The sequence below is a fragment of the Tachyglossus aculeatus genome, chromosome 3 (assembly GCF_015852505.1).
Source record: "Tachyglossus aculeatus isolate mTacAcu1 chromosome 3, mTacAcu1.pri, whole genome shotgun sequence".
Lineage (NCBI taxonomy): Eukaryota > Metazoa > Chordata > Mammalia > Monotremata > Tachyglossidae > Tachyglossus > Tachyglossus aculeatus.
Window position 1 is genome coordinate 19034643 of NC_052068.1, and position 19166 is coordinate 19053808.

General features: G+C 45.5%; 1 protein-coding gene across 4 annotated transcripts in view; it reads left to right on the forward strand.

Annotated features, from left to right (window-relative positions):
- Positions 1 to 19166, forward strand: part of MARCHF8 (membrane associated ring-CH-type finger 8) — a 231933-nt gene that overhangs the window by 176600 nt on the left and 36167 nt on the right. For 3 of the 4 annotated variants that reach the window (XM_038743686.1, XM_038743687.1, XM_038743688.1), the window contains 2 exons: positions 16677 to 16756; positions 17028 to 17846. In XM_038743686.1, coding sequence (XP_038599614.1) covers positions 16677 to 16756; positions 17028 to 17846 — 899 coding nt within the window. The remainder of the gene's footprint in view (positions 1 to 16676; positions 16757 to 17027; positions 17847 to 19166) is intronic. The other variant, XM_038743689.1, reaches the window with a different exon arrangement.

Below are 19166 nucleotides of genomic sequence, written 5' to 3' on the forward strand. Positions count from 1 at the left end.
CCCAATGAGGGACAGGGACTGTGTCCAACCCGAATAACTTGTATCTATCCATCTATATGTGTATATATCTATAATTCTTTTCATTTATTTTTTGTTACTATTGACGCCTGTCTACTGGTTTTGTTGCCTGTCTCCCCCTTTCTAGACTGTGAGTCGGTTGTTGGGCAGGGATTTTCTCTATTGGTTGCCGAATTTTACTTTCCAAGTGCATAGTACAGTGTTCTACACACAGTAAGTGCTCAGTAAATGCAATTGAATGAATATCTGCCCCAGCGCTTAGAACACTGCTTGGCCCATATTAAGCGCTTAACAAATACCATAATTATTATTATTTATTTATGTAGACACGTAATAATTATGATACTCGTTAAGCACTTACTATGGGCCGAGCACTGTTCTAAACGCTTTTGTGCTGCCATTTGTTCTGATGGAGAGGCAAAGCAGACAGTGGCCTAGGGTGGGTAGGAATAGAGGCCAAGTGTCAGTTCTTAGACTGTGAGCCCACTGTTGGGTAGGGACTGTCTCTATATGTTGCCAACTTGTACTTCCCAAGCGCTTAGTACAGTGCTCTGCACACAGTAAGCGCTCAATAAATACGATTGATGATGATGATGATGGGCAGGGGGCACCTGCCCCCACCCAGGACATGCTCTCCCCTGCTGCTTTCCTCTGCCATCATTAAGAGAAGCAGCGTGGCTCAATGGAAAGAGCACGGGCTTGGGAGTCAGAGGTCACGGGTTCAAATTCCGGCTCCACCAATTGTCAGCTATGTGACCTTAGACAAGTCACTTCACTTCTCTGTGCCTCAGTTACCTCATCTGTAAAATGGGGATTAAGACTGTGAGCCCCCCGTGGGACAACCTGATCACCTTGTATCCTCCCCAGCACTTAGAACAGTGCTTTGCACATAGTAAGCACTTAAGAAATGCTATCATTATTATTATTATATTATTATCTCTTCTAATTGGGGTATTTGTTAAGCACTTTTCATTTATCCATTCATTCTTATTTATTGAGTGCCTACCATGTGCAAAACACTGTATTAAGCTCTTGGACGAGTACAATATAACAATAAAGAACCATTCCCTGCCCAAAAAGAACTTACCATCTTGGTGGGGGGCAGGGAACAGACATTAATATAAATAAATTACAGGTGTGTACATACATGCTTTGGGGCTGAAAGGGGGGATGAATAAAGGGAGCAAGTCAGGGTGACATAGAAGGAAATGGGAGAAGAGGAAAGGAGGGCTTATTTTATTTTGTTAGTATGTTTGGGTTTGTTCTCTGTCTCCCCCTTTTAGACTGTGAGCCCACTGTTGGGTAGGGACTGTCTCTATATGTTGCCAACTTGTACTTCCCAAGCGCTTAGTACAGTGCTCTGCACACAGTAAGCGCTCAATAAATACGATTGATGATGATGATGAGATGGGCCTTCAATAAGACGTTGAAGGCATACCAAACACTGTACTAAACATTGGGTTGAGCATAGTTCCTGTCCCACATGGGGTTCACAGTCTTAATCCCCATTTCACAGATGAGGTAACTAAGGAGTGAAGTGACTTGCCCAAGGTCACACAGCAGACAAGTGGCAGAGCCGGGAGCTCTGAATTCCGAGCCTGTTCTCTATCCACTAGGCCACACTGCTTCTCTTTTCAAGCAGGGGCTCTTCCCTTTACCAGAAATCACCAGATCATGGATTTCCCAGGGCAAAAATGAGTCCTCTCTGGGGCAGGAGGGTTGCTGCCATTAATCTGATATTTAATTAGGGGAATTGGTCTCCATAGCAGCCTTAGGGCCAGCGACAGCGGAGCCCAGAGACTCTAGCCATAAATCAATCAGCCAGGATCAGCCTTTGATGTCCATTTTCAACTGTTTCATTAACGTAATGGCTTAGGGAGAAGGCCTGCCCTGTTGAAGATTGAGTTCAGGGTGGGAGGGGAAGACAGACTGATTGATGAGGAACAAATATGTTCCTTGATGCGCTATGTGGCCCTAATTTTTTTTGTCTTTATGTTGTCTTAATTAATCAATCAGTCAGTGGTGTTTATTGAGTGTCTACTGTGTGCAGAGCACTGTACTTTCCCAAGTGCTTTATTCTCCCCCTTCTAGACTTGTGAGCCCACTGTTGGGTAGGGACTGTCTCTATATGTTGCCAACTTGTACTTCCCAAGCGCTTAGTACAGTGCTCTGCACACAGTAAGCGCTCAATAAATGCGATTGATTGATTGATCGTGGTGGATAACTCACAGGCTTGGGAGTCAGAATGTCATGGGTTTTAATCCTGGCTCTGTGACTGCTGTGTGGCCTTGGGCAAGTCGCTTCACTTCTCTGTCCCTCAGTTGCCTCATCTATAAAATAGAGACTAATCAATCAATCAGTCGTATTTATTGAGCGCTTACTGCGCTTGGGAAGTACAAGCTGACAACATATAGAGACAGTCCCTACCCAACAGTGGGCTCACAGTCTAGAAGGGGGAGACAGAGAACAAAACCAAACATACTAACAAAATAAAATAAATAGAATAGATAGGTACAAGTAAAATAAATAAATAAATAGGGTAATAAATATGTACAAACATATTTATATGACATAGGACTAGGAGCCCTAAGTGGGACAGGGACTGTGTCCAACCCGATTTGCTTGGATCCACCCCAGCGCTTAGTACGGTGCCTGGCACATAGTAAGCGCTTAACAGATACCATAATTATTATTAGAATTGGTAGACATGATCCCTGCCCAAGAGGAGCTCATGGTCTACAGGGAGAGACATTCGCTCAAGTAAATCGCAATAGCAGAGGGTGGGAGTTGAAGCTGTGGGAGTGAATGAGTCTTCTGAGGGAGTGGGTGGAGGTGGAGAAGAGAACTCCAGAACTGAGCCTTGAGGAATCCACAAGGTTAGCAGGCGGGAGATAAGAGGAGGGGCTTGTGAAAGGACTGAGAAAGAACGGCAGAGAACACCTACTAGGAGAGGGGGTTTATTACTCTATTCATTCATTTATTTATTTATTTGTTTATTTATTTATTTTACTTGTACATATCTATTCTATTTATTTTATTTTGTTAGTATGTTTGGTTTCTTTTTTTTCTCTGTCTCCCCCTTTTAGACTGTGAGCCCAATGTTGGGTAGGGACTGTCTCTATATGTTGCCAATTTGTACTTCTCAAGCGCTTAGTACAGTGCTCTGCACATAGTAAGCGCTCAATAAATATGATTGATTGATTGATTGAGAGGACAGAGTTGGTGAAGCTAAGGTTCGATAGTATGTTTTTGTTTCATCTCTCATTATGAGTGCGTTACTAGTCTCTTCTCCCCCCAACTCTTGTAATTTTAGATTGTGAGCCCCAGGAATCGTGTCTTATTCCCACCTGTGGCTCCCTTCCCAATGTTTAGCACAGCGCTCTGCTCACAGTAAATAATAAATACTGCTACTACTACTTGTTTTTGTGAAGGCAGGCTGAAATTAAGGGGATAATTGGTCAGTTAAGATAGTACCTGTAGAAGTGGAAACATGACATGCTTAGGTTGACGTAGGCTACTTAAGAAGGTTTTATGATGTGGAAAACCATGGTGATTTATCTGGAGATAAATCACTAGATAAATCTCTAGATAAATTTATCTGGAGAAGCAGCGTGGCTCAGTGGAAAGAGCCCGGGCTTTGGAGTCAGAGGTCATGGGTTCAAATCCCAGCTCTGCCATTTGGCAACTGTGTGACTTTGGGCAAGTCACTCAACTTCTCTGTGCCTCAGTTCCCTCATCTGTAAAATGGGGGTGAAGACTGTGCGCCCCCCGTGGGACAACCTGATCACCTTATAACCTCCCCAGTGCTTAGAACAGTGCTTTGCATGTAGTAAGCGCTTAATAAATGCCATTATTATTATTATTATTATTATTATTATTACCTGCAAGTAGTAGAGTACACTGCTAAGCCAAAAAAATCTGCATTCCCTACCTATACTTCCTTCCCACTAGATTGTAACCTCCTTGTGTGCAGCGAACACATCTACCAACTCTGTTATGCTCTCCGAAGTTTTTAGTTCAGTGCTCAGCACACGATGCTCAATAAATACGACTGACTGATTTCTTCTGTAATTAGGAGTCACTTTGATAGTGTGACCAGGCAAAAAACCCGTTTGTATTCACCACCAGTGGAGCGCCGTGCAGTTTTGTGGCATTCGATAACACCTGACCAATCCTCATTGCTAGCATTCATTCATATTTATTGAGCGCTTATTGTGTGCGAAGCACTATACTAAGCGCTTGGGAGAGTACAATATAACAGACACATTCCTGCCCACATTGAGCTCACAGTCTAACATGTCAGTGACTGCCTCTGTGAGCTGTGTTTGGGTCCAGTGTGGCAACTAATTAATCAATCAATCAGTGTTATTTAATGCTTACAGTGTGCCGAGCTCTTTTCTAAACACTTGGGAAAGTACTATATGATTTTTTTTTTGTTTTCTCAAAAAGTCTTCTCTCTACCTTGATTTATTTTCTCATTTAAAGATTTATGTTCAAAGCTCTGAGCGGGCTGGAATGAAAAATGTCCCTATTATTGCAGTAATCCAGATGAACTTCTCCATGCATTCTCCACTCTGCTGGGCAGTCAATAATAATAATGAGAATTATGGTATTTATTAAGCGCTTACAATGTGCCAAGCACTGTTCTGGGCACTGGGGTAGATGCAGGGTAATCCGGTTGGACACAGTCCCTGTCCCACATGACGCTCATGCTCTTGATCCCCATTTTACAGTTGTGGTAACTGAGGCACAGAAGCCCAGGGTCACGCAGCAGACAAGCGGCAGAGGCAGGATTAGAACCCAGGACCTCTGACTCCCAAGCCCGGGCTCTTGTCACTAGGCCATGCTGCATCAGACCTATACATACACTGCCAGTCCTGGTCCTACACCTTGAAGAATCCTACACCTAGCATCATCATCATCATCATCAATCGTATTTATTGAGCGCTTACTATGTGCAGAGCACTGTACTAAGCGCTTGGGAAGTACAATTTGGCAACATATAGAGACAGTCCCTACCCAACAGTGGGCTCACAGTCTAAAAGGGGGAAACAGAGAACAAAACCAAACATACTAACAAAATAAAATAAATAGAATAGATATGTACAAGTAAAATAAATAAATAAATAGAGTAATAAATATGTACAGACATATATACATATATACTAGCAGCGTGGCTCAGTGGAAAGAGCACAGGCTTTGGAGTCAGAGGTCATGGGTTCAGATTCAGGCTCTGCCAATTGTCAGCTGTGTTACTTTGGGCAAGTCACTTAACTTCTCTGTGCCTCAGTTACCTTATCTGTAAAATGGGGATTAAGACTGTGAGGCCCCCGTGGGGCAACCTGAACACCGTGTAACCTCCCCACCGCTTAGAATAGTGCTTTGCACCTAGTAAGTTCCTAATAAATGCCATTAAAAAAAAATCCCAGACATGGATTTGTATAAAGCTCAACTTAGGGGAAGACAGGACAGATTTCAGAGTTTTCCTGTGCCTGACTCCACCGATCTGTTCTCCTTATTGCCCCAAGAGTGCAAGGGAAAAGACTGTAGAGGGAGAGACATGATTGAACAATCCCTTTATCATCAGTCGTATTTATTGAGCGCTTACTTGATGATAAGGACAAGGGACCTTGCTTCTGTGAGGACTCCATTTATTAAAACATTAAAATAATTGCCTTTCCAGAGCAGCCCTGAAAGGTCTCCCGGTGACGTTTTGACAGTTGACAGTTTCCCCATCCCATTGAAAGCCCCACTTTAAATACCATGAAAGCTTTGTCAGCCTTTTTTTCCGTTAAAAGGTTTACTTTTGATATAAACATCATGGGAGTAAACGCCCCAATCAGCAGCATCTTAAGTTGGGTTAGATCAGCTGGCCTTTTCTGAAAAATTCTCCTCTGCTAGCCTAAAACTTATACACAATTGCCCTTCAGTTTTGAATTTGAATTTTTTTGTGATAATTCACCCCTTCAGTTGTGTAATCAGATAGTTTCCTCTCTTGCCCACAGGCTTATTTTTGCACCTCCCTCTCTCTGTTAAGTTGTGCATTTTACAGGTGGCTAGAGCCACAATGAGAAGCAAGAAAGGTTACTCTGTTGTAGCATTCACTGCAATGGCAGAGAAATTACTGCGTGTACAATTGGAAGATTCTTGCAGCAGTCATGAAGACTTCAAAACAGAAATAATACCAAAATATAAATAAATATGGCAGTAAGATCTTGAAAAATTGGTTTCATCAGGTCAGGGAGAGAAAATGATGGAGTCGCCCCTTGTGAGTAAGTAAAGAAGCAGCATGGCAGCTTGGATGAAAGGCTTGGGAGTCACAGGACCTGATTTCTAATCCTGGCTCCGCCACTTGCCTGATTGTGTGACCTTGGGTGGGTCACTTAATTTCCCTGTGCCTCGGTTGCCTCATTTATAAAATGGAGCTTAGGACTGCGAGCCCTCTGTGTGACATGGACTGTGTCCAACCCGATTTTCTTGTGTCCACCCCAGCACTTGGTACAGTGCTTGGCACCTCGAAAGCGCTTAAACAAATGCCACAGTTATTGTGCCTGTAAAACAGGAGATGCCACGGGGCCGTATGTCAATCCTTCCACAGTAATTACAGAGGATCTCCTACAATAATGATGGTATTTGTTAATCACTTACTATGTGCCAGTCACTGTTCTAAGCGGGGGTGTAGATACAAGGTCATCAGGTTGTCCCACTGGGGCTCAAAGTCTTAATCTCCATTTTACAGATGAGGTAACAGGCCCAGAGAAGGGAAGTGATTTGCCAAAGTCCCGCAGCTGACAAGTGGCAGAACCAGGATTAGAACCCACAGCCTCCGACGCCCAAGTCTGTGCTCTTTCCACTAAGCCATGCTGCTTCTCCAATAATAAAGGTGGTATTTTTTAAGCACTTACTAAGTGCCAAGCACTCTCCCCCTTTTAGACTGTGAGCCCACTATTGGGTAGGGACTGTCTCTATATGTTGCCAACTTGTACTTCCCAAGTGCTTAGTACAGTGCTCTGCACACAGTAAGCGCTCAGTAAATACGATTGATGATGATGATGAAGCACTGTTCTAAGCACTGGGGTAGATACAAGGTCATCAGGTTGTCCCACGTGGGGCTCACAGTCTTATTCCCCATTTTACAGATGAGGGAACTGAGGCACAGAGAAGTGAAGTGAATTGCCCCAAGTCACACAACTGACAAGTGGTGGAGCCGGGATTAGAACCCAAGACCTCCGACTGTCAAGCCCGGGCTCTTACCACTAAACAGTGCTGCTTCCCTATGTCCAGAGGACAGTGCTAAGGGAAAAAGAGAGTGCAGTAGAAGTGATAACCGCCATCCCTCCCCTGCAGGATCTCATCTACTCAGTCGATCATATTTATTGAGCGCTTACTGTGTATGGAGCACTGTACTAAGCTCTTGGGAGAGTACAATACAACAAGCAACAGACATATTTCCTGTCCACAAGCTTCCAGTCTAGAAGGGGAGATGAACCCCTTGCTTTTTCATGTCCTTTCACGGCATCCTTTCATTTCCACTTCCCACTTGCAGCCCCCAATGAGAGGCTCTCGAGGAGGCGATGTTAAATGGAAACCTGATCTCTGGAGTGAAATGGCAAAAAATGCTGTCGTCAGGCAGAACCCTGGCGAAACGCTCGCATACGCACAGGGTGATGTAAGTTGGACGGGCTTGTGCCGCAGATCTACGTTGGCATTGAATAAGGAGAAGAAGCACAAAGGCATTGAATAAGGAGAAAGAGCACAAAGAACAGGCATTTATTTTTAGAAGATACCAGAACGGTGAAGTCACAGTAGAACACTACCCCAGACGAAGCAAAACCTGGACAAAGTGTGAAGCAGTTGACGTTTTTAGCATTGCTTCCTTCGCGAACCAAACATTTGCTCGTTTTGTGACATTCCTTGTATGATGATGGGACGTATTTTCCATCAGAGACATTTTCCCCGAAGATTAGGAGGGTATTTTAGAAAACGGTATGATTCCAGATGAGTGTGACTGAAATTTATGTTTATTAATTAATTAGGCATCTACGCCTAAAGTTGAGTTTTCGCTGGTGTCCACACTTTGCTACTCATTGGCGGAAGGCCCGTTCCACTGAATCGATTCATGGTATTTATTGAGGGCATACTGTGTATAGAGCACCCCATCCAGTGCTCTTCCTCCCTCTCTTCCCTCTTGCCCCATCTCCCTCTCTTTCTCCCTCTCTCCCCTCCTTGTCGTTCCCTCTGTGCTTCCCTCCCTTTCCCTCTTTCTCATTCCCTCTCTTTGCTTTCCTCCCTCTCTCTTCTTCTCCATCCCTCTCCCTCTCTCTTCCTCCTGTCTCTGTCTGTGATGGCTCAGGTGATTGGCAGGCTCAGGGAATAGGTCATTTCTTACCACTCCCTAAAAGTCTCCAGCCTCCTTCCCTCTAAGTCAGAGTTCCCCCAAACCCTCCCCCCAAACTGAAAACCCCTACCCCTCCATCTGCCCATGACAAGAAGCAGCATGGTGTAGTAATAATAATAATAATGGTATTTGTTAAGCACTTAATATGTGCAGAGCATTGTTCTGAGCACTGGGGGATACAAGGTGATCAGGTTGTCATTCATTCATTCATTCAATCGTATTTATTGAGCGCTTACTGTGTGCAGAGCACTGTACTAAGCACTTGGGAAGTACAAGTTGGCAACTTATAGAGACAGTCCCTACCCAACAGTGGGCTCACAGTCTAGAAGGGGGAGACAGACAACAAAACAAAGCATGTAGACAGGTGTCAAAATCGTCAGAATAAAGAGAATTAAAGATATATGCACATCACTAACAAAATAAATTGAATAGTAAATATGTACAAGTAAAATATATAGTCCCACGTGGGGCTCACAGTCTTAATCCCCATTTTACAGATGAGGGAACTGAGGCACAAAGAAGTTAAGTGACTTGCCCAAAGTCACACAGCTGACAAGCAGCAGAGCCAGTATTAGAACCCATGACCTCTGACTCCCAAGCCCGGGCTCTTTCCACTGAACCACGCTGCTTCTCTAGTATTTATTCATTCAATCGTATTTATTGAGCACTTACTGTGTGCAGAGCACTGTACTAAGCGCTTGGGAAATACAAGTTGGCAACATATAGAGACAGTCCCTACCCAACAGTGGGCTCACAGTCTCTAGTAGCGGATAGAGCACAGCCCTGGGAGACAAAAGTCGTGGGTTCTAATCCCGGCCCTGCCACTATCTGCTGTGTGGCCTGGGGCAAGTCATTTCACTATCCTTTGCCTCAGTTACCTTATCTGTAAAATGGGATTGAGACTGTGAGCCCCAACATGAGACAGGGACTGTATCCAACTCAATTTGTTTGTATCCACCCCAGCACTTAATACACAGTAGTAATGATGATAATAATAAAAATTATGGTATTTGTTAAGGGCTTACTATGTGCCAAGCACTGTTCTAAGCGCTGGGGTAGATACAAGGTAATCAGGTTGTCCCACAAGGGGCTCACAATCTTAATCCCCATTTTACAGGAGGTCACTAAGGCCCAGAGAAGTGACGTGACTTGCCCAAGGTCACACAGCATGCGTGCATTCATTCAATCGTATTTATTGAGCACCTACTGTGTGCAGAGCACTGTACTAAGCGCTTGGGAAGTACAAGTTGGCAACATATAGAGACAGTCCGTACCCAACAGCGGGCTCACAGAAGACAAGTGGCAGATCCAGGATTAGAACCCAGGTCTTTCTGACTCCCAAGCCCGGGCTCTTTCCACTAAGCCTCACTACCAACCCTCACTCTTGCTAGGAAACAGTGTAATGATGATGATGGTATTTGTTAAACGCTTACTATATGTCAGGCACTGTAGCAAGCGCTGGGGTGGATCCATGCAAAGCAAGCTGGACACAGTCCCTGTCCCATTTGGGGGCTCACAGTCTTAATCCTCATTTTACAGATGAGATAACTGAGGCCCACGGAAGTGAAGTGACTTGCCCAAGGTCACACAGCAGACATGTGGTGGATCCGGGATTAGAACCCATGACCTTCTGACTTCCTTGGAGAAAAGTTGGGGACACTTCCCAAAAACACTAACCACATGAGGAGGGTACTACATTATGTAATTTCATTTCCAAGGAATAAAAGTTATTGGAGTTAATCTTAACGAAAGAGTTTTCTTTCAGTCTCTGCACTAGTAGGGGAAAATGGTTCTTGGATTTTTTATGAGGGACAGAGATTTTGACAGCCAATGGATCAATTCTGAAAAGAAAAATTGGTAGGGGAATGGACTAAAGTAAATTTTTTCCAGACTTATGATTCTATAATGTGATTTTAATGTAAACCAGCAAAGATAACACTGATTATCAGAAAACCCTGCAAATTCAAAGGAAGTCATTTGTACCCAACCCATTAACAATTCTCCTATTCCTCAGCTGAGGTCTCTCCCTGTGCCCAATAGATCGAGATAATTTTTCTACATCTCAAAGAAAATCATCAAAGACTTGTCATACTAACAAAACGTAAAGAAAGTCTGAACTAAGCATTCAGGATTCCAGGTTTCTGTATTTTTTAAAGCAATAGTTTTATCCTGTTAGTATGAGCACATAGTAAGTGCTTAACAAATACCATTATTATTATGTCAAAAGCCCCTATATCCTCTTCCTGCCCCTTTCTTCCCCCCGGGCTTCCTCCTTGTGGTAAAGGCCTCCTTGGTGCTTCTTCCCCAAATTGGAGTGTTCCTTCTCAATCAATCAGTAATATTTATTGAGGCCTTACTGAGTGCTCAGCATTGTACTAAGTGCTTGGGAGAGTACAGAATATATGTATATATGTTTGTACATATTTATTACTCTATTTTACTTGTATGTATTTATTCTATTTATTTTATTTTGTTAATATGTTTTGTTTTGTTGTTTGTCTCCCCCTTCTAGACTGTGAGCCTGCTGTTGGGTAGGGACTGTCTCTATATGTGCCCACCTGTACTTCCCAAGTGCTTAGTACAGTGCTCTGCACACAGTAAGCGCTCAATAAATACGATTGAATGAATGAATGCAGTATAAACAGGTTGGTAGTCAAGTTCACTGTGCGGAAGGAGGCAGTGGTAAAACGCTTCCATATTTTGATCAAGAAAACTCTATGGATACACTCCCGAAACGATTGCAAGTGGAGGTGAGGCATTCTGGGAGAGATGTTTCCGTGTCGTCTCAGTGGTTCGGAGATGATTCGACAGCATAAGACAGTACAATAATAATAATAATAATAATGGCATTTATTAAGCGCTTACTATGTGCAAAGCACTGTTCTAAGCGCTGGGGAGGTTACAAGGTGATCAGATTGTCCCACAGGGGGCTCACAGTCTTAATCCCCATTTTACAGATGAGGGAACTGAGGCCCAGAGAAGTTAAGTGACTTGCCCAAAGTCACCCAGCTGACAACTGGCAGAGCCGGGATTCGAACGCATGACCTCTGACTCCCAAGCCCGGGCTCTTTCCACTGAGCCACGCTGGAAAGGGACGAGACATGTTCCCTTCCAGCCTCGTTTCCCCATCCTCCTTTCCTTCTGTCCACTTACACCACGTAACCATCTCACTGTAAACTCTTCATCATCATCATCATCATCAATCGTATTTATTGAGCGCTTACTATGTGCAGAGCACTGTACTAAGCGCTTGGGAAGTACAAATTGGCAACATATACAGTCCCTACCCAACAATGGGCTCACAGTCTAAAAGGGGGAGACAGAGAACAAAACCAAGCATACTAATAAAATAAAATAAATAGAATAGATTTGTATTGTGTATATTGTATACACAATTGTATATTGTGTACACAATGTATATTCATTGTGGGAAGGGAGTGTGTCTGCTTATTGTTGTAGCGTACTCTCCCAGGGGCTTTAGTTCAGTGCTGCGCACACAGTAAGCGCTCAATAAATACGATTGATTGGATGAATGAGTGAATCTTATTTCCTGCTTAAGTTTCCTAATTCCTAGGTGGGTAGGGACTGTCTCTATATGTTGCCAATTTGTACTTCCCAAGCGCTTAGTACAGTGCTCTGCACATAGTAAGCGCTCAATAAATACGATTGATGATGATGATGATGATACATGTTTATTACTCTATTTATTTATTTATTTATTTATTTTACTTGTGCCTGTCTATTCTATTTATTTTATTTTGTTAGTATGTTTGGTTTTGTTCTCTGTCTCCCCCTTTTAGACTGTGAGCCCACTGTTGGGTAGGGACTGTCTCTATATGTTGCCAATTTGTACTTCCCAAGCGCTTAGTCCAGTGCTGTGCACATAGTAAGCGCTCAATAAATACGATTGATGATGATGATACCTATTTATTACTCTATTTATTTATTTATTTATTTTACTTGTACCTATCTATTCTATTTATTTTATTTTGTTAGTATGTTTGGTTTTGTTCTCTGTCTCCCCTTTCTAGACTGTGAGCCCACTGTTGGGTAGGGACTGTCTCTATATGTTGCCAGCTTGTACTTCCCAAGCGCTTAGTACAGTGCTCTGCACACAGTAAGCGCTCAATAAATACGATAGATGGATTGATTGATTGCCACATGCATCTGTGCATCTCTGCGGGTGTGAGTGTGTGTCTGTGAATGATCTATCTGTAATGTCTTCTAGTGTCTGTCACCCCTGCTAGATTATAAGCAGCCTGGCATAGCGGATAGAGCACAGGCCTCGGAGTCAGAAGGTCATGCCTTCTAATCCCGGCTCCACCACGTGTCTGCTGTGTGACCTGGGGAAAGTCACTTCACTTCTCTGTGCCTCAGTTACCTCATTTGTAAGCTGGCAATCGAGACTGTGAGCCCCCTGTGGGATAGGGACTGCGTCCAACCCGATTTGCTTGTATCTACCCCAGCACTTAGTTCAGTGCTTGGCACATAGTAAGCGCTTAACAAATACCATAATTATTAAGTGTTATTATTCTTGTTATAAGCTGCTTGAGGGAAGCCATCAGCCCTACTAATTCTGTTAGACTCTCCCAAGTACTTAGTACTATGCTCTGCCCTCAGAATGTGTTCAGTAATGATTGATGGTGATGATAATCAGTAATAATGGTATTTGTTAAGTGCTTACTGTGTGCCTCACACTGAACTAAGTGCTAAGGTCGATAGAAGATAATTAGTCGTGCCCGATCCCTTTCCTTCATGAGCTCACAACTGAGGAGGGCAGAGAACAAGTAGTGAATCGCCATTTTACAGAGGAGGAAATGGAGGCTCAGAGAAGTCATGAAGCAGGCGAGGGAAATCAATCAATCAATCAATCATATTTATTGAGCGCTTATTGTGTGCAGAGCACTGTACTAAGCGCTTGGGAAGTACAAGTTGGCCACATATAGAGACAGTCCCTACCCAACAGTGGGCTCACAGTCTAAAAGGGGGAGACAGAGAACAAAATCAAGCATATTAACAAAATAAAATAAATAGAATAGATATGTACAAGTGAAATAAATAAATAGAGTAATAAATATGTACAAACATATATACAGGTGCTGTGGGGAAGGGAAGGAGGTAAGATGGGGGGGATGGAGAGGGGGACGAGGGGGAAAGAGCAGAGATTAGCTCTGTCCAAGCCCCTAGATGCCCAGGCGCTTTCCATTAAGCCAGGGTGCACCTCAGTCATTTAATTGATTGATTGGCTATTCACCTGCATGTCCACCCAACTATGGGTAAATCCGAATATTCTGCTAGTCGTGAATAAACAGAAACTCCCGACAGTTGGCTTCCTGGCTCTCCATCAGCTGACTTCCCTTTACCTGTCTTTTCCCTTTTTCTAATAATAATAGTAATGATTATGGTATTCGTTCAGTGCTTACTATGTGCCAGGCACTAAGCACTGGGCTAGAGAAGCAGTGTGGCTCAGTGGAAAGAGCCCGGGCTTTGGAGTCAGAGGTCATGGGTTCAGATCACAGCTCCACCAATTGTCAGCTGTGTGACTTTGGGCAAGTCACTGAACTTCTCTGGGCCTCAGTTCCCTCATCTGTAAAATGGGGGTGAAGACTGTGAGCCCCCCGTGGGACAACCTGATCACCTTATAACCTCCCCAGCGCTTAGAACAGTGCTTTGCACATAGTAAGCGCTTAATAAATACCATCATTATTATTATTATTATACAAGAAAATCGGGTTGGACACAGTCCCTTTCCCACATAGGGTTCACAGTCTTAACCCCCATTTTACAGATGAGGGAACTGAGGCCCAGAGAGGTTCAGTGACTTGCCCCAGGTCACACGATGGACAAGTAGCAGAGCCGGGCTTAGAACACCGACCTTCTGATTCCCAGGCTTGAGCTCTATCCCACTAGGCCCTGCTGCTTCAGGCCATGCAGCTTTTTCTGTTACTGTGACCCTCCTTCTCCCCTCTCTGGTCTGTCTGTCTGGCCCGCATTGGCCCAGCATCCTCTTTATTTAGCTGCCCCCTCTCCTCCGTCTCCTCCACCCTACCCTATTACTCTATTTATTTATTATTACTCTATTTATTTATTTATTCATTTTACTTGTACCTATCTATTCTATTTATTTTATTTTCTTAGTATGTTTGGTTTTGTTCTCTGTCTCCCCCTTCTAGACTGTGAGCCCACTGTTGGGTAGGGACTGTCTCTATATGTTGCCAGCTTGTACTTCCCAAGCGCTTAGTACAGTGCTCTGCACACAGTAAGCGCTCAATAAATACGATTGATTGATTACTCCTCCATATCTGGTCTCCAGTGCCTTCTTCCTTTCTACCTGCGCCTTGCCTTTCTAGTACGTGTGCGAATAGCCCTCTTTTCCCTTTCTTCGGCTCCCTTTATGTTGCCCTGACTTGCTCCCTTTGCCTATCCCCTCCTCCCAGCCCCACAGCACTTATGTACATACCAGTAGTTTATTTCTTTATATTAATGCCTGTCTCCCCCTCTAGACTGTAAACTCGTTGTGGGCAGGGAATTTGTTCTGTTGTACTCTCCCAAATGCTCCATACACAGTAAGCCCTCAATAAATGCAATTCATTTGGGCGTATTTATTGAGTGCTTACTGTGTGCAAAGCACTGTACCTTAGTACAGCGCATCCAATCCCACAACAGACACATTTCCTGCCCACAACGACTGACTAATATCCTTCTTTCACCGTTCCCTGCTCCCTTCCAAAGAGACTGGCGGACAGGGCCGAGGGAGGCCGGGAGGACCACAAGACTAAGATGAGGTGTTCCAGGTGGCCGTCCCCACCAACCCCTCCCTCCCGGTCCCTCGGCTCTGCCTTGACTCTACTCTGTGGTGAAGCAGCTTGGCCTAGTGGAGAGAGCACGGGCCCGGGGGCCCACAGGACCTGGGTTCAAATCCCAGGTTTGCCATTTGTCTGCCATGTGTCTGCCAGTCACTTCACATCTCTATAAAATGGGGATACCTGTTCTTCCTCCTGCTTAGATTGTGAGCCCCAGGCGATGTCTCCCCCCACTGTAAACCCATTTTGGGCCGGGATTGACTCTCTTTTTTGCTGTATTGTACTTTCCAAGTGCTTAGTACAGTGCCCTACACACAGTAAGCGCTCAGGTATGATTGAATGAATGATGTGTCTGACCTAATTAATTTTTTACCTACACCAGTGCTCAGAACGGCGTATGACATATAGTAAGTGCTTAACAAATACCATAAAAAAGCATTGTTAGTAGTATATGATAGACTTGAAACCTTGAGCTGGAGGAGTGAGAGTGAGCAGAGAAACAGCAGTAGTTAGAGCTTTCACCATTCATGATGAAGAGGAGGCATGCTCTCCCTTCCCCCTACCCTATTTCCTTCCATCTTCCTTGCTTTTGTCCCCTGCCTCCCTCAACTTGTCCCCTCTGCCTCTTCCTTTCTTTCTTCCTCTAGACTGTAAGCTCATTGTAATAATAATAATAATGGTATTTGTTAAGCATTTACTATGTGCAAAGCACTGTTCTAAGCACTGGGGGTGATACAAGGTGATCAGGTTGTCCCACATGGGGCTCACAGTCTTAATCCCCATTTTACAGATGAGGGAACTGAGGCACAGAGAAGTTAAGTGACTTGTCCAAAGTCACACAGCTGACAAGCAGCAGAGTCAGGATTAGAACCCATGACCTCCGACTCCCAAGCCCGGGCTCTTTTCCACTGAGCCACGCTGCGTGTAGACATGGAAGCTGTCTACCAACTCGGTCGTATTCTCTCAAGCACTTAACACAGTGCTCCTCACACATTCATTCATGCATTCATTCAATCGCATTGAGCGCTTACTGTGTGCAGAGCACTGTACTAAGCGCTTGGGAAGTACAAGTTGGCAACATACAGAGACGGTCCCTACCCAACAGTGGGCTCACAGTCGTAAGCACTCACTAAATCATCATCAATCGTATTTATTGAGCGCTTACTGTGTGCAGAGCACTGAGTGATTGGTTCACCGATAACCGTCCCCCCCGCCACGACTCTCAGCCTCAGTCTTTCTTTACCGTAACTCTGTCGGTCCTCCCCCAGCGCTGTCATCCTTCCGTCTCTCTAGCCCCACGCCCCAGGCTGTGTTCCCTAAAACGTGGACCTCTCATGCCATTCCCTCAAGCGCTTAGTCCAGTCCTCCGCACACAGGAAGCGCTCAGTAAATACGATTGAATGAATTCCCTCGGTCGGTGGCAGGATTTCGAACTAACCCAAGCTCCGTTGTTTCAGGCTGGAAGCCCGACGTCGCCGTCCGCTCCTCACAGCTTCCCTCGGACGTCGGTGACACCGTCCAACCAGGACATCTGCAGGTAAAGCTTCCAGGGAGGCAGATCGAAAGGCCGATCTGGCGGACGCGCATCCGGAAAAGTAAACGTCCTTGTGCTTTGATTCCCGATTTTCCCGTTCTCGATCAGCGTTCCCTCGACCGCCAACGATATCGCTGACTGATTCCACCCCCTGTCAGCTCACACTGTTGCTCGCCGTGTTCCCGCATTGTCTCATTTCTCCACTTGAATATGTCCGCGCTCTTTTTTAATCGTTTTTACTTTCTGTGCTTTTATTCCACTGTTCTGCATGCAGTTCCAGTGCAGTGTTTTCTGAGTGTTGTCATCACAGTCCCGTGCAGTCTGCTGTTGTCTTGAAATCTCCTCACTACCAGAGTTCTCTGACCCAAGGGGTCACAGTGACGGTTTTCCGTCAGGACCCGTTAAGGGCCTCTAAAGCCGGGAATCCCGAAGCCGGCAGACTCCTCAAGTTCTCCAGATCCCTCAACGATGTGGACGAGAGGGCCCGGGCCCTGACGGGCCGTTTGGATCCCGGAGAGAGGGCCTCCTCCGAAGGCAAGTTAGGGCCCCCGCCGGAGCGGGGCCTGAGGATGAACCCCCCTCACGGCCGAGATGGAAGCACCGGCGACCCCCCGAAGCCACCCCCGCCGGGCCGCCTTCCGAACCTCCCCGCGGCGCTTCTTTCCGTCCGCCCTCCAAGCAGCTCCGGAGCGAGAACGCAGCAGGGCGGCATCCGCCTGCCGCTCCTCGAGGAGAAAGTCCATCCCGACTCGGCGCCCAAGAGCAAGCGACTGCTCCGCTACCTGTTGGCCTTTTCCCGCAGCCCCAGTTCCAGCAGCCTGCACCGGTTCCACGAACTGGAGCACGGGCCGGCCCCCCATAGGAAAGACAAGGCCTGCAGCGGGCCCGCTGGGAGCCCGGGCTTCCGTTGGGAAGAGCCAGGCGACGACGACGATGACGTCTTCGAGGACGCCGCCTCCTCGAAGCTGCAGCCCAAGGAGCCCCGGGCACCTCTCTGCTCCGTTGAGAAGGATAGCGACCTGGATTGCCCTTCTCCCCTTTCTGAAAAGGTCCCCCCGCTCTCCCCTCTGTCCGTGTCTGGGGATGCTTGCAGGTTGGTTGGCCGAAAAACACTCCTCCCCACCTTCCCCCCACCGACACCTCCTTTAGGGAGCCATCAGTGGGCTTTCCTGCTCCACTCACTCATATTTATTGAGTGCTTACTGTGTGCAAAGGACTGTACTAAGCACTTGGGAGAGTACAGTATAACAGTAAACAGACCCATTCCGTTGCTCTTCTGCCTGCTCTCCTCTGTAGCCTCTCCTGGCTTTAATATGTGAAGCTTAGGGATGAAAGTCTCAAGTCATTTGGAGGATAATGGGTTTCTCAAAAAGTATAGAAGGATATGGACTCAATTTTCGTTTTAAAACCTCAGATTCCTTTTTTTTTCATCCAAGTTTGAGCCCCAAGGTGCCTTCAGGTACTAAAGCAAAAAAAAAAAAATAAGGCTACACATATTAAAGACCAAATTGGCGCTCTTAACTTAGAGTGCAGTGTACCTTACTGACAGAAATGATGGGCCACCAGAGCTGCTGCTTTCGGTGTAATTTCATAACTCTTAATTTTCGAGTCTAGCTTGGGTTTTTATTTTTATTCATGTCGTCTTCTGTCTTTAGCCTTGAAGTTTGTTAAGCAAATATTTTCCATGATTTCCTTTTCTCTCAGTTTTTGTTGCTTGCCAGTGTCCTTTATTCTTCCCCAAGTCCCACATCTGCCAACTGTCTTTAACGTCCAAAGTGCTCTTTCTTTGCCCCTGCCTTCTTTAGATCTTGTCTCCTCCCTCCCCGCCCCCCACCATTGACCAGACCTTTCTTCTCCATTGCCACCCATGTCCCAGTTTGGGTTTTATCGCTAGTCACCTTTCTCCACCTTCATCATCATCATCATCATCAATCGTATTTATTGAGCGCTTACTATGTGCAGAGCACTGTACTAAGCGCTTGGGAAGTACAAATTGGCAACACACAGAGACAGTCCCTACCCAACAGTGGGCTCACAGTCTAAAAGGGGGAGACAGAGAACAAAACCAAACATACCAACAAAATAAAATAAATAGGATAGATATGTACAAGTAAAATAAATAAATAAATAAATAGAGTAATAAATATGTACAACCATATATACATATATACAGGTGCTGTGGGGAAGGGAAGGAGGTAAGATGGGGAGATGGAGAGGGGGACGAGGGGGAGAGGAAGGAAGGGGCTCAGTCTGGGAAGGCCTCCTGGAGGAGGTGAGCTCTCAGCAGGGCCTTGAAGGGAGGAAGAGAGCTAGCTTGGCGGAGGGGCAGAGGGAGGGCATTCCAGGCCCGGGGGATGACGTGGGCCGGGGGTCGATGGCGGGACGGGCGAGAACGAGGCACGGTGAGGAGATT